The 26,457-nt window shown below is 33.9% G+C and overlaps 1 protein-coding gene across 3 annotated transcripts in view; it reads left to right on the forward strand.

The window, feature by feature from the left end:
• The first annotated feature begins 8,032 nt into the window (after positions 1 to 8,032).
• Positions 8,033 to 26,457, forward strand: part of LOC143248937 (venom protease-like) — a 45,963-nt gene continuing 27,538 nt past the window's right edge. Inside the window, exons 1-2 of one of the 3 annotated variants that reach the window (XM_076497952.1) lie at positions 8,034 to 8,535; positions 21,950 to 22,228. In XM_076497952.1, the coding sequence (XP_076354067.1) occupies positions 8,379 to 8,535; positions 21,950 to 22,228 (436 nt within the window). In that variant the 5' untranslated portion in view covers positions 8,034 to 8,378. Of the gene's footprint in view, positions 8,536 to 21,949; positions 22,229 to 26,457 lie in introns of all 3 variants that reach the window. The other 2 variants (XM_076497951.1, XM_076497953.1) reach the window with 2 other exon arrangements.

The raw sequence follows: 26,457 nt of genomic DNA on the forward strand, positions 1-26,457 counted from the left end.
CAGCGGTATTTTTATGAACTTATACCATTAGAAACTGGTTTCCAATATCCGTGGAGGGCAGAGCACAGACAGCTCATTGTTTTAATACAAACAGACTAATAAGACTAATAAAGTCCACTATTCGTTGGTAAAAAAGTAGCCCAAGAGTTGGCGATGGGTAGTGATGACTAGCTGCCTTCCCTCAAGTCTCACACTGCTAAATTAGGGACGACTAGAGCAGATAGCCCTCGTGTAGCGTTGCGCGAAATTCAAAAACAAAACAAACAATCGTTATAGATGTATTATTTATCTTAACCTATTATTTTCAAAACTAAATGTTACAAATTTCTCAAGTAAATTAAGGGTAAGATATTATATCTTACTATTGAGCATAGAACTAAAATTATGTAATTACTTTAACTGATATTTTATGTGTTCTTGAATTAAGGTTGTTTGTTTACTTGTTGAATTTCGCACAAAGCAACTCAAGGTCTATCTGCGTTAGCCATCCATAATATTGTAGTGACAGACAAGAGGCAAACCAGCTACTAAACACTACTCTGGCTCTGGTACTATTCGTTTGTAACTCGATTATTTTACGTTTTGTTAAAGTAAAATAATCAAGTTTTTAATGTTGACACTTGTTATTTTATAAACGTGAATCTCGTCTTCTATCAAACAAAATATTGTACTCTTAGAATAAAAATAAATCAACAACACAATTCCCAAGACTACAAATGCTAAAAAAATACCTCTATCTTGCTGAAATAAGTAATGAAATACTTATATATTAAAGTGTACTTTTATGTGTTTTCTCATAGTAAAGCCACATCAGGTTATCTGCTGAGCCCACCAAGGGGAATCGTCGAACCCCTGATTTCAACGTTGTAACATATTTTAAAGATAAACTAAATTGTTTCAATATTAAACGTTTTTACACACACTCCATATTAGATACTGTTTTATTTATATATAGATAACAAGCAAATGTACCCGCCCTCAATGACAGGAAACATTAAAGTTATTATTTTAAGTTATTTTAATTATTTCACAGACTGTAATACAAGTATTAATTGTGTTGTGAAAGCTATTGGTTTCACTCAGAGTTGAAGCCCTGAGCAACTTATACTACCCACTGTGAAAAGTGATCGTTGAGCGTCTCAGTCGTGCTAAGATCCGCTCAACAATAACTTACAGTAAATCTACACTTTAAATCTTAGAGTTACGTCAGATTTTGAAATAATGAATGATAGTGTGATTAATTCTAACAATTTAGTGTATAATATACTGCTTGCAAAATAAAATTTGGCACCAATATTATTCATGCCTGTTCTCCTGTCATTTCAAAAGTGAATGTTCAGTTTTGCTTGCGTTTGCACATTTTCGAACGCGTGACAAACGAACACTGGGACAGACACCATTGCAGATATAAATTTAAGGTAAGATGCCTTCTTAAGAATGCAGTACATTGTTCAGTGTTGATAAAATTATCTTTCTAACCGTGTACTAACGATTAATATGCAAACAAGAAGTGTTTATTGAGTTGGTTTTATTCCTTTCGTATTCCAAATGTATTCCAGTTTATATCAACTCATAAAATGAACAGTTTTACCATAAATCTATAATACTAAAGCATTATTTACACAGATGTAAATTTAATTTTAGACCTTTGTTACTGATGGCAACCACACAACTCGAGTACAGTGAAGAACAACCTGAACCAAGTTTAAATATCGTGGTTGGTGATCAGTTACTGGAAACTCAAGTATCCATGTTTAAAAAAATATATAGTTTAAAGTAGATTACAGTTCTCAATGTTTTTAAAAAATGAAGCAAGTGTGCCTCATTAATTTACCTTCAAGCAGATAATTGTTTGTTTGCTGTTAAGCAAAAGCTGCAAAATGAACTATTTGTGCCAACCATGGGGATCAAGCCTCAAACTTTATTATTATAGTCGTCAAACTTACCATTTAGCCACCAAAGAGTGACTCATATAGTACAACCTTTTGGTCCTAGCATGACCTGGGGGTTAGGGCACTTGATTCGAAATCTAGGAGTCACGGGTTCAAATTCCATCCCCCAATATGCTCGTCCTTCGACCCGTGGAAAAGAGTATGCCACAGATGATAGTGAGTGGTTTTAACCTACTTTTTTCTATCTAGTCTGCCATTTTAAAATTACGAAAGGATTTCACAGATAGCCCTCGAGTAGCTCTGCTGAAAATTAAAAACAAACTAACTAAACCAATCCTCTGTTGGAGGAAAACACATTTCGTTGTATATTTTTATTGTGGTTTTAAATATGAGTGGGATAAGGATTCTTCTCCAGTAGATGTCTGTGACTTTTCGGCGACAAATTTGACAATACACGGGCAGCACATAATCCACTTTTTTTACAAAAATATATTCAAACAAGTCAAACTATGTACAAAATTTTTTTACACCATGGATCTCACAGTTGTATTTCGTATTATAAATAATTCTCTTTCCTAGTCAAACGTTCACTTAGATTGATTCAATGACTTTAGAATTCAAATAACAAGATTAACTATTTTTATCTGCTCTTATAACAATATTATCAGTGAATAATTCACTTACCTTACCGTGTGTGTTACCACATTTGTTTCCACAACTTAAAATAATTGTCTCCTATTCATCAAAGTTCACACAGACTGGTTCAATTATTGTAAAACAACTTTATCAAGTCAAATTATTCTCCTTATCTCTACTAAGGTATGAAGCCATACTTTAAAATATCGACCGTTACCGCTAATTACTCACACGACGTTAATAACCACGTTTATTACAAAGAATGATTTATATACAAAACTTTTGCAAACTTTCAAACAATATTGAATCTTCTATCTGGTCTGGAACTAAATATTTTATCGATAGTTCCCGATGAACGAATTACTTTCGAGTTGATATCAAGTTCATTTAGCGGGTAGCTAGCTATCTCTCTATTCTTGGCTGGTCTCACGTGCATTTTTCAAAGCCGAAGTAATAGAAGTACTAAGTCCGAAGTTAATTCACTGAAGTTAAATAATTAATAATGTTCGAACTTTATAAACTTTTCTGGTCAGATATCTGTTGTTTCCCGACTGATGAACGTTTATGACAGTTACAGCTTCCAAAGTTTGTATTACGCTACCTATAGTAGTTCAGAAGTATATACTGCCTCTCGAAATAAAAACGTTAAGGCGAAGTTCTAAAACTTTCTTTCGGCCCAACAATACATATTTAACAGTATAAGTGCAATTGTAAATAAATATTTAACTAAAACAAACATCGATACTAAGATAAATATATAATATTAAATCCATTACAGTCATAACTAACACTTTTAAAACAATCAGTCTTTCACACTACTGTTATGACAACTAAATGATCATTAAATATTAACTCACAAAATAAATTAAATAATAATGCCTACACTAAACACTCTTGTATATAGCTATGGAAGCAACAGAGAAGCGTTGTATACTATAATTTAAAAACGTATATTAATTTATCATATCTATACTTTGCTTTTATGAATTTCTAAAGGTTATGATAATATAACTTTATTAAACAAGTTTTCATGTATACAATCAAAGCATTTTCAATAAAGATGTAAAAAGATTTACAGAAACCTGAAATGGGACCCATGAGAAAAATTCAGAAGTTTCATGAGAAAAGAGAACAATGCTATTTCAGAGAACTTTCTGAAATATTCTTGAAATAACTGTTATTAAAGGTTCTTTAAAGATCCCATACTTCTATCGATGGATAGAAACGTTAAAGATTCTGTGCTGATTTTTATTTTATTTTTTGTATGTGGATTTCTTTTTTTCTTTTTAGCTTGTAGGCTGACCCGTTACAGTCCTTTTAAATAAAGTATGGTTTGCGACCAATCACGGTGGGCTGAGCAGATAGCCCTTCGTGGCTTTGCTATACGAAAAACACACAAACACACGCGACCAATCAAATGTGACGACATCTGACATAAAAAAACAATTGTCGGTAGTGCTATCTATACATGTTCTATGGTATTATTCATATACTCTTATTCGTGGCAAAGCTACTAAGACTAGCTGTCACCATCCCTAATTTTCAACTATCTAATATACTGATAACAGCCAGTAAGTCAGAAAACACACAACCTCCCATCAGCCACGCTAAGACATTCGCTGTTATTCTTATAACGCCTCACAGTTTAAAGTTTGAGGAACATTTCGTACCGAGCTCACCATCTCCGGAATTCTGAGTTCTAACAAAGGGTTACCCACATCCCTATTATAAATGGAAGGAACCTTTCTTTGAAACTTTTTTACACCATTCCCATTTCTATTTATGAAATATTTTTGTTCCAGCATAACTGATTAAAGTATAATTCTAAAGTATTTGTATTTAACTTTACGTACCAAATGATCTGAACAGTTTTTATTTTAAAATTTCCATTGAAAATTATTAGTTTCTTACGCTTATCTTATATTTAAAATTCTAATTTTGGAAAAAACTATGACCAGTCGACGTCTACACTTCACATAATAGCTGCTTTATTTTTGTACAATGGACTATTTGTGCTCTGCTTATCACAAGTATAGAAACCCGGTTTTGAGCATTGTAAGCCTGCAAGCTTACCGCTAAGGGCGTTTCCTGCAGAAAAAATAATATTTCTCCTGGGAACTAAACTCACATATTGTAAAGTGAAAGGACAAATTCCGTTCATATCAGATCTTCATTAACTCAGAATCTGTTCATATAAAAATATAGGTTATACTGTATTACTCACTTTTGCGTTCACAAAAAGAAAGGATGAGCGATTGCTGCTTCAAATCTAAAATAAAATGACATAAGGTGTTTTGATACAACAATAACTGTTGAAGAAAATCATAAAAAACATGTCATTGTGACTCAGTGCTTTGTTTGTCAAGAAAATTCCGTCAACTCTGTTTTCAGCCGAGGCATATTGGCTCATACGATGGCTCTGAATTTTCTTTCCTGTGCAAACTTTTAGCTCATAGTTCTGTCATCTTCTGATCGTTTTGAACTCAGAAGATCAAATTCTTTCGATTATGTACTTGAACAAGCACAAGGTCACATAGATTAATGCACTTTAATCTTGTTTAAAATAATTTTAAATTTTAGGGTAGTCTGGTATAGATTCTGTTTCGAATCCGGTATCTACATTGTTGGCGAACAAAAACATAGTTAATAAAAGAGAAAAAAATGTATCACAGGTTAATTTACCCTAATTCTGCACAAAAAAATCAAGTGCTGTGACTATTGAGGATTCCATTTCGTTACAACTCTGTGCTTTAAATAACATTATTATGTATATAATCGTAACTATTGCACGGTGTATATGATATTTCAAAATTGAACCTGTAGAAAACACACGAATTTGCTATTTTAATACAGTATGTTGTTACCTGTTTTAATTACGTCAAAACCTATTTAGGTTTCTTCAACACGCCTTTACTGACCCTTTTTTCATTGATATTTGAGGACGACAGGTGTTTAATTGACCTAATTCCAGCAGTAAATTCTGGAATATGATACATCGGAATAATGCCCTACTAACTGATACGGATGTTTAGAATATCCAAGGTCTTAATTAGACAAGCAGTTGGAATAAAGTATTGTCTGATTTGACATGAATTTTAAACGTGGGTAATGATGTGGTCACATATACCAGTAATAAGTCAAACACTCCATACCTATGATTTCCAACTGTATTTTGTTTGCTTTTTTTTAACAATAGTTTGATTTAAATTTTTTTCTCGAACATTAAAAATCTAACCAATTTTTAAATTCATGTTTTATATGTTTTCTCAATATTTAAATTTACGCACATTAATTTCATCGAAGTAAACTAAGACTAGACTTTTTATTCTTCGGTTTGTTCAAGTGTTGAACATATTCAAACCTACTCCAGGGCTATCTGTCCCTAACTTTGCAATGATAGAATACAGTAAAAGAATTTAGTCAACACCGCCCACTGCCACCTCTTGGACTACGTATTCTTTATCAACAAACAGTGAGAATGACTATCGTATTATAACTTTACGGACGAAAAAGGCGAATACGTTTAGCGCAATATTCTAAAGTTGCAACGAGGAGGTTGCGGTCGAGCGCCCTTACCATCATGCCACGCTTGCAAGTACGTTATGCACGAATAGTTAATAGCATATACATTCGATGCTTTGTAATAAATTTACTTTTGAGATTTTTTTTGTTGTTCACTCCTGATCAACATTAAGCATTACACTCTAACGTCAAAATCTATAAACGTTCCTGGTCCAGTTCTGTAGTTTTCCGAAGAATATGTGTTAATCACAATTATGGCTTCCGAGGCCTATAGTACACTGACTGTAGCTGTTCAATAATAATAATATCATTTGTCTCTCGGCGAGTCGGTTTTTATATACCAATCACACGAGACTCTAGAATTTTCAACAATGATTGAGCACACCACCATTTTCGTAAAACAAGTATTGATGATTCTGACGCTCAAGAACCTTCTACAAATTTCCAGAACAGGCGAAACTTGTGCAATACACAGCCAGCAATATACGTCCTAGGCAAAGGAAAAAACTATACTGAAATAAAAGTAGCCACTAAAAAATGTACAACAGTAAATCTGTTACAGAAATTAATGGGCAAAATAAAATTTTATCGCTATTCGTATCCTAGTTTCTTCTGTTTTTATATAGGCCTATTTTCGTACTGTCTCGTTGTGAGCAAACAGGCACACACAGCTTTTAACTATTTCTTTGTTACCGTGAAAGAAATTTATAAACTATAAGTGAAAGGGTCAAATAGGTTTTACCGCTATTCATGTACTAGTTTACTCTGTTTGTTTGGAATTAAGTGCAAAGATACACAATGGGCTATCTGTGTTATGCCGGTTTCTAGCGGTGTGAGTCCGTACATATACCGCTGAAACACTAGGGTGCAGTCTATTCTGTGTTGATATAGGCCTGTTTTCGTACCATCTCATTATAGCTTGAAGTCAAACTGTCTGGAGACTAGCTTGAACAATCAAACAAAAATCCTGCTTATTCTAGTAATTTTGAATCAAGAAACTATATCACACGATATCCTAGTTCACATAAATACTAACGAAGATTGCTGCTGAATTTCTGTTTGTTTTGTTTTTAGCATACATACAATGTCTATGACGTTAACTAGTTTAAAATGCGTAGTATTCAAATATAAACCAGTAACAGCGGGATTGTTAGATGTGCTCAAACACATTGTTTGTCACTTAATTTGCACTTTGAGCAAACAATAAATAGGTTGAAAATCATTTCATTAGTGCAGCTTCCTCTTTACGTATTATTTTATTGAGATAGTAATTTAAACATTTTTTATTGTCACGTTTATTAACACGCACACTTTACTATTAAATCTCGGGTTAATCTGAGATAATGTATTAAATAATACTTAACATATTCATATTCATCTAAGCGTATTGGTTTGAATTTCGCGCAAAGCTACACAAAAGCTATCTGCGCTAGCCGTTCCTAACTTGGCAGTGTAAGACTAGAAGGAAGGCAACCAGTCATCACCACCCACTGCCAACTCTTGGGCTACTATTTTACTCTTTTTATAGTAGGATTGACTGTACATTATAACGTACCTATGACTGAAAGGGCGAGCATGTTTATGACGGGGGTTCGAACCCGTGACCCTCAGATTACGAGTCGAGTGCCTAAACCACTTGTCACGCCGGGCCTCTAAGCGTTTTTACATATCGTTATTCCCTTTTCTGAGCGAATAAATAAAATAGAACTTTCTTCTCTAACGCTTATGTTTTCAAGTTTCTAAACGCTTGTTTTCCTGTCATGCTATTCTATCACTATTTCAATATAACAAAAAAATCTTAACCAGTGTTTATATTATCAAACAGACGTCACGAGAATGTTTTTTTTCCTTTTTACTTTGTTGTTTTACGTGATTGAAAGTAGGCTTCCTCGAAGCCGACCGAACCTAGCGGCGTAACAAAGAAGTAAAATTACTTTACAGCTCTCTTTATTTTACTTTCTCTAGAAACTACTAAAAGTTAAGTTTAAACAACAACACACGAAAATGGTGTTTAATTTAACAATGTTTGACGAACAGAAGTGAAGGGGTTTTCCCACACCTTCCCTGTTTTCTTTATGCTTTTTGCACACAAGATCATGCCAAATTCCGCAACTTCGACTTCTAACTTGTTGAGGTGTAAGTGGATTTAGCGGAAGCTTACGGCCTTGGACAAACTAACAGTATTTGCTCTACACCGTCGTCACTACAGAGTTAACACACAGGGCTGTATAGTCGGATCGTGCTTCTAGGTAAAACGTTAGGAGGGAGCCCAAATTAATATGCAATAAGAAAGTTACAATAATATCCACATAAGTTTCTCCGAAATCGATGTATCGATGTGGAAAGGCTGATTATCATATTATTTCTTGTCCTGAAACTAAGCGTTATATAGTAAGGATTCATATGAAATTACCTTTCATGCTTACTCGTAGCCCAGTGTGGAGTTTGTTCTCAACTTATCTTGTGGCGATCTCGTTATCCCAGGGTAGGTGTGATCTTTATTTTGATAAAAGTCAGCCAACAGTTTGATATCATAAGATATTTAGATAGCTTTATCGTGCAAGACAAATTTTAAAACTAGAAGTTGAAATAAACGAATATCTGAAAATGTTATAAAAGCTAAACCTAAATATATCATAACACTTTTTCATGACTTTAATTCTCTTCAATAAATACATTCTTTGTGGGGGGAAAAGTCGTTCACACTGACACAATAAAAAAACAGATAAATAACAATCGTTAGATGGCACGGTGAAAAATTGTATCTCTACAATAATGTATATTATTTTCTTCAGTCTGTTGGAGGTGCTTGCACTTTTTCATTTTGTTACACTTGCAGTAACAATTTATTGTATTTTAGTGTTATGTCATACCTTATACGAAACTAGCAAAGTAATAAGTAACCATACCGCCGTGAGTAACCGTAATAAAAATCAATTTATATCAAGAAAATCGTGATGCGTGGGAAGGTTAAGGATATAACTCAAGATATTTATAGTTTTGTATAATATAATCTGTTATAACGTAAAATGAATTACTAACCTGCTTATTGATTGATAGGATAATTAAATTAGATTTTTTGAAAAAAATAACCGTTAACATCCACAAGATAGCAGTAACTCCGCATAAGTTTTACAATGTATGTATTTTTTAACCCCTCAAATTTTTAGGAAACATGCACGGTTCTCGAATGTAAATTTTCCAATAATAAGTTTATTATTACCACAAAAGCTTCTGGAAATATTGAAATTATCCGAAGTACTGCTTAAAAACTAATACCACGAGAATGTATAATAGTATAGATCATAACAGTTTTTACAAGCCTTACTTATTGCGTTGGCCAATACTATATTTTCTATGTTGGTGTTTTAAGCGATATTTTTACCAGCGGATTAAAGAAGTTATTGCAAAATGACCTGTTATGCAACAATTATTAATTATGGCACTGTAACTTTTGTAAGGCAAGAAAACTAAATGAAGAAAGTACACTAAGCCAAGAATAGCTTAAATAAAGATTAAAGTAATTAAAGAAACATCAAGGATTGAGAGTGAATTAAATATAAAAAATACTTCATATATAAAATACATTCAATTAAATATACAAGGGTGTAGAAGTAAAATAAAAGTAACATTTTATTTTAACTCACTGAACTGAAATTCTGTTTTAAAAACGTATTTCCTTTACTATAGTCTTTATTTTTTTATCTTTAGTGAAGAAATATGACTCTATATATAGATGATAACCGGCGCTTCTTCTAAATTGGCGCAGATAGCCCTTCAGTAGCTTTGTGCTTAATTCAAAAACAAACAAACAAACAAACCTTCTAAATTGTTTATTGTATGTTTGGGAGAAAATATAACTGGGTGAGTCCTAATTGTTTCTCTATGTAAAAAGGTCTCTTGATTGGTCAGCGGAAAGTTTATGAGGTAAAAAAATGTTTATCTTTCTTAATCCAGTCATAGTGTTGATAAGCAATAGTCTTAATTTATGGTTTATGTTTACGACGTTTTAAGGTGATTCAGACAGAGAAGACCTCCAGTGGCTCAGCGGAAGGTCTACTGGCTAACTATATTAAATTTTGGGTTTCGATACCTGTGGTGGCTAGAGTACAGATGGTCTGCAGATTCGTGCTTAATAACAATCAAATAAAACCAGTCCAAGAAAATGTCGAATAATTTGGATACTGTTGAGACGCAAACTTGAAAGTCACCACAAACAACCACATCAAAGGGATTGTGTCAGTTATTATACTACATGCTATAAACGAAGCCTAATCGAAATTTATTACATTATAGCTAAAACAAGGTACATCACAGTTATAAAATAATATCAATCATTTTCTCAGTATTATAGAAGTCAATCATCAAATGGATAGTAATAGGACCTGAAATACAATCAATTGCTTACTTAGATAGTGTCTGTAATATATATATATATATATTTCTTACAACGTCATATTTTTTGTCACTTTAAATGACTTTTCAAAGTTTTAAATTCTGGCAAATTGTTTATGTACAATGGCTATACTTCATGAAAGTAATCTAGATATTTTACTCTCGTAGAGGCATCATATGGAAACCACCTAGATTATCACAGCAGTTATTAGTTGTTTGAATACGAGTGTTTCAAAGTGTAATTAGAATATTTTGAGCCATTTCCAAAATACTGTTGCAGCTGCTTGGTCCATCGTGAAGTCTACTGCTATTTTCTGTAAATGACTCACACAGCTGTAAATTGACTGGATCAAATGTTTTCAACTACAAAAAGATTGCTTGTCATTAAATAGGCGATTTGAAATAGATTTTAGTCTAAAGACTAAAGGTCAATTTGCTCAGAATAAAGCACAAAACAGTTCACCTGTCTGATGGAATTATAAAGCAGTTGTGAGTTGAGCTTAAAGCTGCAACCAAAAAACAGCTGTGTATTCATTTTTATTTAATACTGAGTCTGACTGAACCTATTTTTATACAATAATGTGATGAGGAGCATGGTTAACATTTGGCGAGAATCATTCTTTTATTCTTTAAGAACAATGATGGAATAAAATAGTAGCAATTCGTGACAGACTTCAATTCTATCAAACATGTACAGAAGTGGGTGTTATTCAAGTATGTGCTGCATTCCCTCGAAGACACCAGACATTAAAGTTGTCTTCAGTACAACTTTTTGAGTGGAATGTTGGAAAATGCCTTAGGGCCTTATCGACATTCTGATTTCAGCATTGTGAGGCTACCCTTGACTTGTAAAATAATATATTATAAATTTCAATTATTTTAATACTTTTTTTGAACAGTGTATTATTTCAATCCATCACAAGAAATTTAATTCTCATGTTAAACTTCAGCACGTCACTTTCTTTTGAATTGACAAATGTTCACAAAAATGATTTAAATGGATTTAGAGGCTTGTTTATTACCTGTTAGAAACTAAGAAAAGTATTTTTATGTACCAATTTGGAGCTGTTACATAACATAGAACTAGTACAAAAGCATCAATAACAATTAACAGTAGTATTTTATCTAATCTGTTTACGATCTGCCAAGACAGCGCTCAAACAACTTGCTACGGCTAAAATATATTTTCACCATAAAAGTCTTTTAGCGTTATCAGTTCGAATCCACCAAACATGTTCGCTCTTTCAGCAGTGAAAAACATTATAATTTTGCGTGCAATCCCACTATTCGTTGATAAAAAGAGTAGCTCCAAAGTTGGCAGTGGATAGTGTTCACTAGCTATCCTCCTTCTAGTCTGTCAATCTAAAGTAGAGGCGGCTAGCGCAAATAGCCTTCATGTAGCTTTGTGTGAAATACCAAAAGCATCATTTCATAATTTCCAACAGTAAGTTCTTAAAACAAGTGTAGTCCACTTGAAATTATACAAGCGTTTTGAAAAGTTTCGAGTGTGTTTATCTAAAGACAACTTGTTTTTCTTTCTTTGTAACGTGTCAACGTTTACGTTGTTCCGATTTTCGTAAATGATATGTGCGAGTTGTAACTTTAACAGATTTACATTAATTCTATTCCTGTTCACATTTGTCAACGCTTTTGACTTGAAGCATTTAAATAAGGCCATTACGAATAAGTATCACAACTGAAAAACGTAATCTACGCTGTTGGCACTTTATGCTCCGACGATATTAAAGATATCGAATGTTTAAGAAGTCATAATATATGCATTTGGGATTTAAAAAGCAGTAACATAACGTTTCATGGTAGGCTTAAATAACAACAGCTTTATCACTGAATGTGTTTATTAAACAATTAATCTGAATGTGCAAAACAGCAAGTCAGATGGTATTAAAAGTTGATATGAAGTAATGGTGGAATAGTATTTATGCTTCGTGACTACGGTTTTACATTACTTAGCATTTTGTAAGTAACGTCGAAAATTTATTACATTTGGAAGGGGTATGTAATAGTCCTTTCCGACGCCAAATATTCATGTACTCAGATCATGAAGATATGGATAATAGGTTTAGAATTTCAAAATTACTAAACAAAGGAGTACTTTCCATTAATGCTTGAAGTGATCGGTACTTGGTAGAGCTCTATAATTATGGAACTGAGGAAAACAGAGGCAGTTTTACGTTCTACAAATATATCATTTAATATTACCATGAATTTATCTATTTTATTCAGTGCTGTAGATATTATCAATTTGAGCCACAAGGACCATCCATAAAAAAGACCCCAGTCATGGTAAACAAAATGCTAGCACATTGTAATAAGTGGTAATCCATGGGCACAAGAAATTCAAATCAGTAGCAAACACCACCATGTGCCACAAGTAACAGTACACAACATACAAAAAATCTTTATCTGAAAACGAGACTAACATGATGTGAATTCACCAAAATAATGTTTCGGTGTATCTTTCCTGTTTAACTCGTCACGTACCTGAAACAGCTGGAGAATTAAACGGGTATTCTAACCAGTTCAGTCACCATTCGCAGTATCTACTGATTTCTGTACATTTGAACCTTTGAAATGAGCACTGATAAACAACAGTTCTCGTAGAGTAAGTGGATTATGGAAAGACAGCAGGGAGAAGGGGTAGGTTTGGGACATCCAGCCTTTCGACAGAAACTATCTGTAACATAAACTGTGCTCCAGAGCTGTTGATAAAATTTACGGTCGTCAGGTAAAGTATGATTAGAGGTGTTTGTTTTTTTTTACTTTAACAAAATGATATGACTGCAAAATCGTTACCACTAAAACATATAAAGCATCGAACGTGACTTCCAGATTCATCTCACAGGAGGTGGCTCAGCATGGCCAGGTGGTTAAGGCGTTCGACTCGTAATCCGCTTTCAGTTTTTGGTTGTTATTTTTTATTATATTTCAATAAATAATTCAAAGTATACTGTTTTCACATATACCCTCCATCCCGGCCCTGCATGGCCAAGTGGTTAAGGCACTCGTAATCCTAGCGTCGCGGGTTCGAATCCCCATCACACCAAACATGCTCGCCATTTCGGCGGTGGAGGCGTTATAATGTGACGGTCAATCCCACTATTCGTTGGTAAAAGAGTAGCCCAAGAATTGGAGGTAAATGGTGATGACTAGCTGCCTTCCTTCTGGTCTTACCTTTCTAAAATAGAAATGGCTAGCGCAGATAACCCTCGTGTAGCTTTGCGCGAAATTCAAAACAAACGGATTAAACTCTCTCTCCCCTGCCCTACACCACAGCTGTTAATCCCAAAAACAAATAAGAAATTTGAAAGTGGTCCTCTACATGAAAATGAATGGTTGGTTTCTTCTGCATATAGACTATTTATGAATCTCTTAATAAAGTCGGGATTTACTGATAAGAGTTAAAACTGGTGCTATCATTTAGTTGATGAATAAAGCTGAAAAACAGACTTATTAACATTTTTTTTCTTGAAATAAGGGCCCGGCATGGCCAAGCGTGTTAAGGCGTGCGACTCGTAATCTGAGGGTCGCGGGTTCGCATCCCCGTCGCGCCAAACATGCTCGCCCTTTCAGCCGTGGGGGCGTTATAATGTGACGGTCAATCCCACTAGTCGTTGGTAAAAGAGTAGCTCAAGAGTTGGCGGTGGGTGGTGATGACTAGCTGCCTTCCGTCTAGTCTTACACTGCTAAATTAGGGACGGCTAGCACAGATAGCCCTCGAGTAGCTTTGTGCGAAATTCAAAACAAACAAACAATCTTGAAATAAGATATTTTTTCCACATATTCCAAATATTTTTTGAGTTGATATCGTTATTTATGCTATCTATGAGATAAAAGTGGAATGACTTTTATTCTGTATTCTTAGTACAATAAATCATATTTTGTGATTATTTTTCTTATTGTGTTTGTTGAATTAGTACGTCATTTATTAACTGTGAATATTTTTCTTTGATAAAATGTGTAAACTCATTAGACAAATGAAAAAAAATCCGTGAAATATGTACCGACTTAATAATATTTATTTCTATTTAAAAGACATTTGTTGTATTTCTTTTAACTGGCATTTGTGTTTGTTTCTGGAGAAGTAGCCACTTGGAACTTTCTTCTCTTCATTCTTTGGGAGCTCAAATTTAAATAGCAATGAGATCTGCGGATCCTTTTCTTACTCATCAATCAGTTTGCTTCTAGCAAACGGAACTTCATTAGATGAACCAGATCTCTCACATCCATCATTGCCACTCATCAAAACCTCGTCGGTAGAACAATCATTCACAAGATCCATCTACGACCCAAAAAAAGTCTTTGAAAAATTTGTAGTATCATCCTCTGAACATGTGTGTACCATTTCTTACTTGACTTAATTTCTAAGCCTAAATCCGAATCGTAGTACATCTGGAAACGGTTCTGAACTCTTCTCAACGGCATCATCCTTAAGTGAAACAGTGCTCGGCTTGCTACCCATTTTGGGTTCGACAAAACCTTTCCCTCAGCCAAATCGTTTCCCAACAATAATGACATATCCTGAATTTGGCAGAGTAGGTCTTACTCCAACCACAACTGGTCACAAAACTAGGTCTGATGTTAAACAAATGTTATGAAGAGGAACATTAACAAAGCCATCCTCAATACCCTCAGTGTTAACAGACTCACTAGTAACAGAACTCGAACTTAAAGGCAGTATATCTTCTAACAACAATTATTTTTTAATTCCAATACCACATAAAATAAGTGGGGGTGTAGAACTAGCAATGTCATTTGTCAAAGATACAGAACCAAGAGACACAAAGGTCTAAACTACATCAGCCTTTAAATCAGTAGTCAAATCAACAATATTGTGTGATCTGGTTTGTGTCCATAAGTGGGCACAAACACACTGGGTGTCACCTCCTTTTCTTTTTTTCCTTTTCAAACTCCAACAATCGGATATAATATGAACAGGGTTTTTACAAAAACAACAGACAGGCTTTGATGGTTTTGATAAAGTTGTATCGTGATTGTCTGAATATTTTAGAAGAATTATCAACTTCAGTAGACTGAACAGATACAGGTTTTTTCCTGAAATGGCAAGAATTTCTTTTCATAAAAAGTGGTTTTATGTGTTAAAATGTTATCATAAGAAAGAAAAGTTGCTTCCTGTAGTGTTTCAACTTTCTTTTCATCCAAATAAGTTTTGATATCGTCACGTGCACAGCGTTTAAATCCTTCAATTAGATATAATTATCTTAATTTGTCGAAACTGTTGCCAATATGCATAGAATTACACCATCGATTGAAATAAACCTCTTTTTTTATGGGTGATTTCCATATAAGTTTGGTTATTGTGTTTGCGATAACCTCGAAACTTTTGGCGCTAAGTCTGCGGTACTAACTCGTATGCTTGAGGATAACTGCTTTAACCTTATCATAATCTGTACAATCTTCTTGAAACAGAGCAGCACAAACTTCTTGTGTTTTGTCATAACACTCTGTAACAATAATAATTGTTTTCAGTGGACCATTCCATGGTTTGGGCAGTTTTCTCAAAAAGTTCGAAATACTTATCAACTTCATTTTCATTAAATGGTGGTATCTTAATATATCGATTGAGCTCAAAGTTGTCATTTCGCCTTGGTTGATTGGGGTTGAGTCTAATTTCCATTTCTTTCAGCCTAATTTTTTTTTTCGGTTTCAATACAAGCTTGTTCGACCTCGAAACATTTACTTTCTCTCTCCGCTTCGATACAGGCTTCTTCAAGTTTGATTTGTTTGAGTCTTAACTGGATTTCTAACTTATTTTTATCACTTCACTCTGATTGGGTAGTGGAGACACCAGAATATTCCCCTAATGTTACCTCAGACAACAAATCATCATCTACTAATATTTCAACAATACAGTTTATATTTCATTCTCATTGATTTTTTAAACTTCTAATTCTAAAATTTTGACAACTTTAAGTAATTCAGTTTTGTTACATTTTTTTATTGGTCGAGGGAGGGTAATTCAAGAAAACCTTAATAATGAGACATAATCAAATCTTATTGGTACTAATAATAATGTAATGAATTTTGATTTCACTGTTTATTTATTTCGAATTTTGTCTCTGATTATTTCGGACAAGTCTCCAGTTCATTACATTATGTGCGTTTCGTATTAGTATCTCAAATAACCGGATATTTGCATTTGAGCTTAGTAGTTAATTAAATGTTAATATGTATTACATTTATGGTATGTGCCAACAAGATTGATACACACAGTATCCTTTTTCAACACAAATGCATTTTAATATACAAACAATACAATTTATAATAACGGTTATTAATAATAATCCGTGATGACGAGAAAACCCTCTTGTATAGAAAATTATATATGTACAATAACGGTTGTTAATAATAGTTGTTACAAATGATGGTTTATATACAAGAGTATTACAAATTTACAAATAATACTGAATCTTATATCAGGTCTAGAACTAAATATTTTATTCATGATCCAGGTCCACGATAAACAAATTAATCATGAGTTGATATTGTCACACCTCGTTTAAGTTAGCTAGGCTTGATTGCTTCGCACCGCTACAAGTTCACTTTTTACCGATGAAGATACTTAATGTCTAGAGAGGTTGTTGAGATAAACCTTCTCTCTCAGTGGCACAGCGGTATGTCTACGAACTTACATTGCTAGAAACAGAGTTTCAATACCGGTGGTGGACAGAGAACAGATACCACGTGGTGTAGCTTTGTGTTTAACAACAACAAGCAAATCAAACTGTCTTTAATGTTTAGAATAAAACTCAAATGTTACCACTTCAGCACTCTATCAATCATGAATGCTTGAATTTTATAAAAATTGGTTTAATAAGGTGACTGGTGGGTTTGTTTTTTTAAAACAGGAAAGAAATAAAACTCTTTATAATATTTTACATGTATTAAATATTATAAAAACCAGAATTGCTGGGATTACCACTACAATCATGTCTTTTCATCACGGAATAAAGTTTAGAAAAAGTGATATTTACCATACCCCAGTGGCATAGCGATATGTCTGCTACAAACCGCGTTTCAGTACAAATGGTAGGCAGAGCACAGATAGCCCTGGCATAGCTTTGTGCTTAAGTTGAAACAAGCATAATGTTATCTTTTCTGTCACTACTAACTTCATGTCCTTATGAACAGAGTTATTAACAGTTTTAATGTAATTATCTAATTAATAATAAAGTATGATTATCTTTTTACGTATTAGCTCGAGAAGCATTTATTTGTAGAACCAAATAACTTGACTTGATGTATGATAGTCCGTTTTATTAACTGAAGAATTTGATTATCATTGATATTGTTCTAAAGTTGTTTTACAAGCATAATTATGATTTTATTAAGAATAAACACGTTTTTTGTTTAGATTTCGCGCAAAGTTATACGCGGGATATTTGCTTTAGCCATACCTAATTTTAAAGGAACAGATTAGCAATAAGGAAGCTACTGCGATATTGTATACTGTAACACCAAATGTTGTAACATCACTTCCCTTCTTATTACACACTTACGGCTCTAATTTTGTAGCAACGAGACGTGAAGCACGGAATCTCAGCGCTACAGATCAGTATATTAACTTGGACCGCGCTTGGCGTTGGTTCAAACTACTGAAGATGTTTTTTTTTTTTTTGTATTTGTAGATAAAGAACAAACTGTTGATTCAATAAAAATAATTTCCAGCAAGTTCGATTATAGTTATTTTTTGTAGAAAAAGTGCATACTCTAATGCACAAACCAACCTTGTTCATACCTTTTACATGGACTGAGAGATAAAGGGAGGAAAAAACAAACTAAATTATAAACTCATTAATAACTTTATGTATATTGAGTCATATTTGAAGGTTCACTCTTATTTCAAACGGCCTCTGTTAAGGCACTCGACTTGTAATCCGAGAGTCGCGAGTTCGAGTCCCCGTCGCACCAAACATGTTCGCCCTTTCAGCCATGGGGGCATTCTAATGTGACGGTCAATCCCACTATTCGTTGGTAAAAGAGTAGCCCAAGAGTTGACGATGGGTGGTGATGACTAGCTACCTTCCCTCTAGTCTCACATTGCTAAATTAGGAACGGCTAGCGCAGATAGCCCTCGTGTAGCTTTGGGCGAAATTCAAAACAAACAATCTAAACACTTTGACTATACATTTTCTTTTAATTCAGTGTTTAAAAAATTGTGTGAAATAACAAATCCAACTTCTCACGCCCATTTTCATTACCAGATCCTATAGATGCGTGTATTAAACGAAATCTAAAAAAAAAAACATTAATTGATCACTTTCCTGTAAGTGTTATCTGTCGTTAAAAGTCAGTTCATCGTTTTTGTTTTTAAACAAAACATCCACAGTAATATTTTCATTTCCTCATCTCAGCATTTCATGAGTAAATATTGAAAAACAAAAACTCTTAAGGTTTATACTAGCAAAGGATTTTATTTACAATTATTCTTCAGATGTTAGATCTGGTGCTTATCTTTCACTTGGGAAAGAATTAATAATTTACATGTGTTACCATCTACACATGTTACAGGGTCTGAGTTGAAGAGGAAAACAAAACAATCTAAAATATTCATACCTGGACATCATTCCATATAAGCTCTTCTAGTATTAAGTTTACTCTTATGTATGAATAGAACTCCAAATATGTGAGCATTTATAAAGATAGTTAATGATTGGTCTGTGTGTTATACTTTGTACTCCTAAGACCCACGCTCAGTAACACATGGTTATGGTAAGTTAGAATTTGCTGTTGTGGATATATCGTGTGCATTAGAATAGTAATCCCGAATCTGAAGCCTGAGGATGGTTTGTGAGGATAGATATCACTGGAACATGTTTCAGGAGCTTATTCTCTCTCTAAAACCAAAGCCTTGTAGAATATGAGGTTGGGTGAGGAATTACAAGTAATAGGTAATATAAAAAAACAACTAAATATTCAGCTTCGTAATGTAATTATGGATAAAATCAATAAAAGGTCTGTGTTTTTAAAGTATAATGAAACCACAATTACTGGTTAAATTCCCTTACTCACCAAAGATGTACAACAAACGTTTCGTGTGAACACTCTTGAATAGTTTCTGCTTCCAGTCGAAACGTCTGAAGAACACTGAATGTTTTACAAGTTCGGTAAAATAACCTAGCTATTTTGCAACAGCGACGTTACATTACAGGATTCCAATCACATCAAATAAAATTTAAAGAAAGTTGTTATCGTCACAAATGATGAAGAAGTGCAGCCTTTATTTTAGACAAGAAAATAATGATAAATCGTTCAGAAAAAATTAACAAATAACTCCAGTATCTTTAGCGGAATAATCATATCATATCCTGATTTTCACTGAATCTGTAGCAAAGGTTTGGACTTTGTTTTCTCCGATAAAACAACAACTGGACAGGTCCGAAGTGAACTTGTAACTAAGATTCTGCCACTGAACTTTTTTAGTACACTACTGAAACGCGACATCTAGGTCGTTGATACAGTTGATGTCTGTTAGTTAATTTTATTAACTGAATAATGTGATTATCAATGATATTGTTCTAAAGTCGGTTTGCAAACATAATCCTGATTTTATTAAGAATAAACACATGACTTTATGTTTGGATTTCTCGGAAAGTTACACGCGGGCTATTTACTTTAGCCATCTCTAATTTTAAAGAAACATATTCGAAATAATGTATCTTGTGGTATAATTGTTTGTAAATAATTACTGTTTTTTTGTTACCTTTCACTAACATATTAACACTCCTACAAAAAGTGGGGCCTATTAGGCCCCACTTTTCGTAGGAGTGTTAAACATTTGTGATAAGAATGTTAACTCATGAACTATGAGAAGTGTTTCTACATCATAGATATGAATTGATGAGATCAGTAAGGAACGAGTTTTTCCATCCCTAGTCCCTGGTATTTGGAATTCAATCAAATAGATTCAAATGAAAACAGAAGCACTTTTTTGTCAAATTCCTTTCGTAAGATGGATTGTAATACGTATATTATAAAAGTATGAAAAGATATCCTGTACTAAAAACTGGTAGATACAAGAAGTCATTAAAATACCTGGATTTGATTTTATTAGAAAGTCTCAAACAAAAAAGCATTTGAACTGCTAACAGCCCAGTGGCGTCGTATTAAGACAACAATTAATATAGTACCAGAAAGTGTTTATTTTACTTAGTTAGGTTTGGTTTGTTTGTTGTTAAGCGCATAGCTACACAAAGGGCAATTTGTGCTTTGTCCAACAGTTGTATCAAAACCGATTTTGTAGCTTCGTAAGCCTGAATATTTACCGCAAAACCACTGGGGGTAACTTGTCAAAGTTTGGTTACGTAGTACGTAATCTTCGAAATCTATTTATTCAAAGAAACTATTTCATAAGTTATAAGATAACCGATTTCAACAGTAATGCTTTCATTGATTATTTTACTACTTGCTGTATAAACAGTTTCATTTTTATATGGGCAGTTGATTGGATGTTTTATTGCTACAAGTAAATACTTGATTAAAAATGTAAATCTTAATACCTTGCATTAGATTTTACCCACAGTTTCCTATATTGTTGCTACATCAATAACGTTGACAATAAAAAAAAAGGATAGACATCTAGTTATCAAGACATATTCACATCCAGTTTTAATCTTCTGGCTTTTGTGCAGTGTAGTAAGTTAAATATGTTGTTTCTTGTCAACTGGAAGATACTGTAACTTGTGAAATTATGGATGTTAATCTTCCAGAAAGAAAGAGAAATGATGCACCATGTTGTGACTTCAGATCCAGCTGTCTGACCTCATTACTTGTGTTACAGTTCACAGAGTAGTTTGACGTAAAGCTATAGTTTTGTTTATTGCACTAATTGTACAATAATTGTACTACATTACCTTTATATATAAAAATAAACTTGCATTGTTACTATCCACTAGTGGGACAATGGTAAGTTTACAGACTTACTACGCTAAAATTCGGAGTTTGAATACCTGCAGTGGACACAAAGGACATCTCAAAATAGCTGTTTGAAAACGAACTCAAAGCATTATCTTTATATTAATTGGTTGATATTTGGTTACACATGTGCAATGACTGAACTTGTTAGCTGTATATAGAATATTAGATTTAAGTTATTCTTATATCTAACATAATCAAAGATAATTTTACTTGATAAATCAAATGTAGATACTTAAAAAGTGTTAATTAATTATTATCAATGGATTAAGTGCAGTAATAGTCCAATGTATAAATTATGCACATAAATAAAGTTTTGGGTTAAATTATTTCGTAAGTGGCCTAAAATATTCACAAACAACCAATATTCATGTTATTCTCTGAAATATTTCTTCGAATTTAGCAAACACGCTACTTCGTCTTGCAATAAAAATGAAACTAAGGACAGGGTATTTTAGCTAAATCTGATCTATTTTTTGATATTTACCCCAAATAAATCATAAAGCAAGTTGTCACAAATTGTAATAATTTTTGTGAATTTGTGTAAACAGGTCAGAAAAGTGGATGGAGATTTCCATACGAAAGCCAGCAGTTCTGTCGTCTCTACAACGGAGATCGTGGAAGGTGTATTACCATAACCAACTGTCCTGCAGCTCTGGCAAAAATTGCTCAAGGGGTACACCCCAAAATATGTAATTGGTTGGAAAATCTGCCAATAGTTTGTTGCTCTGGAAGAAACACCATAAATGTACGACAACCCTCTCGCGTAACAACACCCCAACGACGTCCTAAGAGGCCCGGTAATAGGTTAGAGAGGATTAGACCCGCAGGTAGTGATCATTTTATGTAAAACAAAAATTTTATATTTCTTTAAGGAACTTCCTGCATCGTGTAGCAAGACAAATAGCCTCCTGTAATCAATCTAACGAAATAATCTATTGAAGAGTTATCGTACACTTATAACCAATTATTATTATCATTATTATCTTTCGTCTTATCATGCGAGTTAAATTACACCGTAATACGGTGGGATTTTAACATACTGACAATGGATTATTCTGTAGTAGCGTATATAACGACTTGCGATATTTTCACATGACATATTGAACGTTTGTATCGTCTGAAAAGTTGTTCTCCCAGCTGATAAAATTTTAAAATATCATTGACATTTCTTCTGACTTTAGAGTTTGGAGAAACTTAAACAATAACTTACCTTGAAATAAGTGTGTAAAGAGACAATTAGTGAAAGTGTTATATAAACACATTATCATTAACTATTTCTTTGGTTTGCTGACTCAGCCTATGGTGATGACTTTGAATAAACGAATCTGCTTCTTCTTTATGAGTATTGGGGTATGTTGGTAATTTTGATACCCAGGAGGGTCAGTTGCAAAAGACCTATTCCTCCAACCCTAACTTTTATTTCAGCTACTATTACGTTGTAGTTGTCGTGCTTGAGGGCCAGAGTAACCCACAGTACTCCGGTCCTTTTCAGGGCACGTCCATATATTGTCTTGAGTTGCCTTTTTTTTTAATCTATTTATATAAAAATATTTATAAACTGTGTATATTATACTAATTTTAAACATCTAGTGCATGGTGGCCAGCTTCATTTATATTTCTTAAATATATATTAATAGGAGAGAGGTACTTAGGACCATGTTATCATGTACGTGGTATCTGTCGAGATCACACAATAAATCATTTATATGCCAATTTTTATTAAAATAACTTAGTGCATTATGCAAAAATCTATAGGATACTGTCTCTGAGTTTGCATACTTGTGCATAAATGTGGATGAAGTATTGCGGGGTACTTTATAAGCTGAGATTATGATTGAATTTTGTATTTTTTGTAGTTTGTGTAATTGCTTTTGTGTTATGTTTAACCAGGCTGGAGATGCATATTCTATAATGGGTCTAATATATGCTTTGTAGATTTTTATTATATTATCAGAAGACGTACCTTGATTTTTACCCGGTAGGCTTCTTGCATAATTTGCTCTTTTTCTAGATTCTAGTCAGGATATTGTTAGTATGCTGTATTCACGTTAATTTGGTATTGTAAGTTAATCCTAAAAATTTAGCCAAGGTAGCAGTCTGTAAAAGTGATCCGTTCATGTATAACTTAAGTGGATCTTTTTTTTTAGTCTATTTAATCTGGTGAATAGTAATACTTGGTTTTTCGGAATATTTATTTTTATTCTATATTTTTGGCAGTATTCTTCTAAATTATTCAGGACTGGTTGGAGGTTCGTTACTGCTATTGAAGTAGTGGGGGCACTTTTCCAGACCGCTACATCGTCAGCAAATTGTGATGCAAAACCTAAGTTTAGGTCCGACTGTGGCATATTACTCACATACATGTTAATTAAGATAGGGTTGTCCAGAAAGTTAGATAGCCAACGAATTGATTCCTGGGGTGAATCCATTTTCGTTAAACGGTTTCGTAATCCGTGATGCCAAACTGTGTCAAATGCTTTCTCAATATCTAGAAAGCAGCTACAGTGCATTCGTTTTTGTTAAAGCTGTCTGTAATTGTTTCTGTTAATCTGATTAGGTGGTGTGTAGTTTGTCTGTATTTCCTAAAGCCGTTTTGAATTTTGGGTAATTTTGAGTTTACTTTTAAGTATATAGATAGTCTTTACTAATTATTCCTTCTAATATTTTATCGATTCAACTTGTTAGGCTAATTGGGCGGTAATTGTTTGGTTTATTTCTTTCGGGAACATTAAAATTGCGGCTTCCTTCCAAGAAACAGGGATATATCCGGCTAATAATGATAAGTTAAATAAAGCTGTTAGGTGTTCATATAATTTCTGCCATTTTTTAAGATGATGGCTTGTATACCATCTTCTCCAGGTGCTTTGTTTTTTGTGTTTTTGATGGTGATTGATACTTCCGTTACTATTATATCTTTTATCAGTTGATGAGTGCTCCAGTCTATTGTTTTATCTGGTTTTATTGATGTGTCTGTTGTGTTTACTGGGAATTTTGGTATGTATATGGTTTTGTTCTGTTCAATGAATTTATTTTTCGCAGCGGAGCGTTTCTTTGTTTTGAATTTCATGCAAAGCTACTCACGGGCTACCTGCGCTAGCCGTCCCTAATTTAGCAGTGTAAGACTAGAGGGAAGGCAGCTAGTCATCACCACCAACCGCCAACTCTTGAGCTACTCTTTCACCAACGAATAATGTGATTGATCGAACATTATAACTCCCCCACGGCTGAAAGGACGAGCATGTTTGATGTGACGGGGATTCGAACCCGCGACCCTCATGTGCCTTAACCACCTGGCCATGCTGGGTCGCAGTGGAGCGAGTGACTAAACAAGGAATGAATTAGGCCTATACCACACATTATATATTCCATATCTTTGGTGAAAAAAGTAATATGTAACATTTATAGTTTTACACTAAACATCTGGTCTGCTGTATGATATAGAACAGGGATCACCAAACTTTTTTTCACAGGGGGCCAGATTACTTGGGGAATGAGAAGCGCGGGCCACATGATCATTATGTTCAATACTCATAAGCTAGAACGAAAGCTCTCTGTAAAAGACTTAACACTAAGTTTAGGATGCCACATTAGCCATGTGGGAGTAGCATACAATACACACATATAATAAAAAGCAAACAGAAATACAACCAGCATTTTTATTTACCAAAAGGTTATCAAAGAACGTGACATTAGCAAACACAATTGTCACATCGCACATACTGAGTACATATCTGAATTTCACTAAGCTGCAAAAACGTTAGTGAGATTTATGAAATTGGCGTTTGACTTTCAAAATATCTTCAATGTTGGGTTTTGAATTGCTGCATCCAATCATTAGAATTGCTTTCAAATGTTCATCAGTCAACCTTGATCAATGTACCGACTTCACATACTTCATTTTTGAAAATGCTTGTTCACAGACATAAGTTGTTCCGAACACTGATGCCATACCAGATGCAAACTGCTTCAGCTTTGGAAAATCATCTTCAGGTATGCAGCTGTAAAATTCAATAAGTTGCCCCTCTCTGTGTTTTGCTTTCAACAAGTCATTTCCTTGCAAATCGATGACCTCCAGCTAAAGTTCCACTGGCACGTCATCAATGACACAATCAAAGGGATTCTGAAAAAGGAAAAAGTCACTTTTGATTCTGTCAAGATTCGAAATTCTCTCTAAAAAATGCTTATTTAAATCACCAATAATCTTTTTCTGAAACTCCAGGTTGACATCTTCTGTGATTCCAGCATGAAACTCATTGAAACACTGAAAATGAGAGAGGTTTCCTCCTTCCAAATGTTCTTCAAATGAAGTTCACTGCAGAAATGGCTGGTTTCAGTACGCGAGAAATATCTAAGTCTTTTCCACAGAGTGCTTGCTGATGTATGATGCAGTGTATGAACAGAGCGCTTGGGAGTTGAAGATCTTCCAACTGTTTCCTGGTCAGACCCTTCTTTACTCCAGCCATGTTTTTGACTCCATCAACTGTTACACCTCTAAGCTGATTCCACTGAAGGTTATAGTCTTGCAAAGTTTTATGCACTTCCATGAAAATGTCTTCTCCAGTTGTTCTTCCGTGCATACTGCAAACTGATGCCAACTCTTCTGTGATCTGAAAGTCCAAATTAACTCCACGAATGAACACGAGAAGTTGTGACGTACTATAGAATTCAGTAGACTCATCAAGTGCCAGAGAATACCATAGGAAGTTTCTAGCTTTTTGGCGTATCTATAATGCGATGTTCTCTCCAAGTTCTTCTGCTCTCCGTACAACTGACGTTGCTGAAAGGCTGATACTTTCAAAGAAATTGGCTTTTTCAGGACACAACTCATTTGCTGCTTCCATCATCACTCTTTGATGAAGTTGCCGTCAGTAAAAGGTTTTCCTCACTCTGCCATCCTATGCACTATTTTGTAACTTGTACGAGTGACAGATTCATTTTCAGCAAACTTTCTCGTGAAGAGATTCTTTTGAGATTCAAAAACACGTTTCATGGATTAAAATTTCTCAGAACGGAACTTTCCTGAAAATTTCAAATATGTTGATAGATGTTTTGTTTC

This window comes from Tachypleus tridentatus, chromosome 4, assembly GCF_004210375.1.
Source record: "Tachypleus tridentatus isolate NWPU-2018 chromosome 4, ASM421037v1, whole genome shotgun sequence".
NCBI lineage: Eukaryota > Metazoa > Arthropoda > Merostomata > Xiphosura > Limulidae > Tachypleus > Tachypleus tridentatus.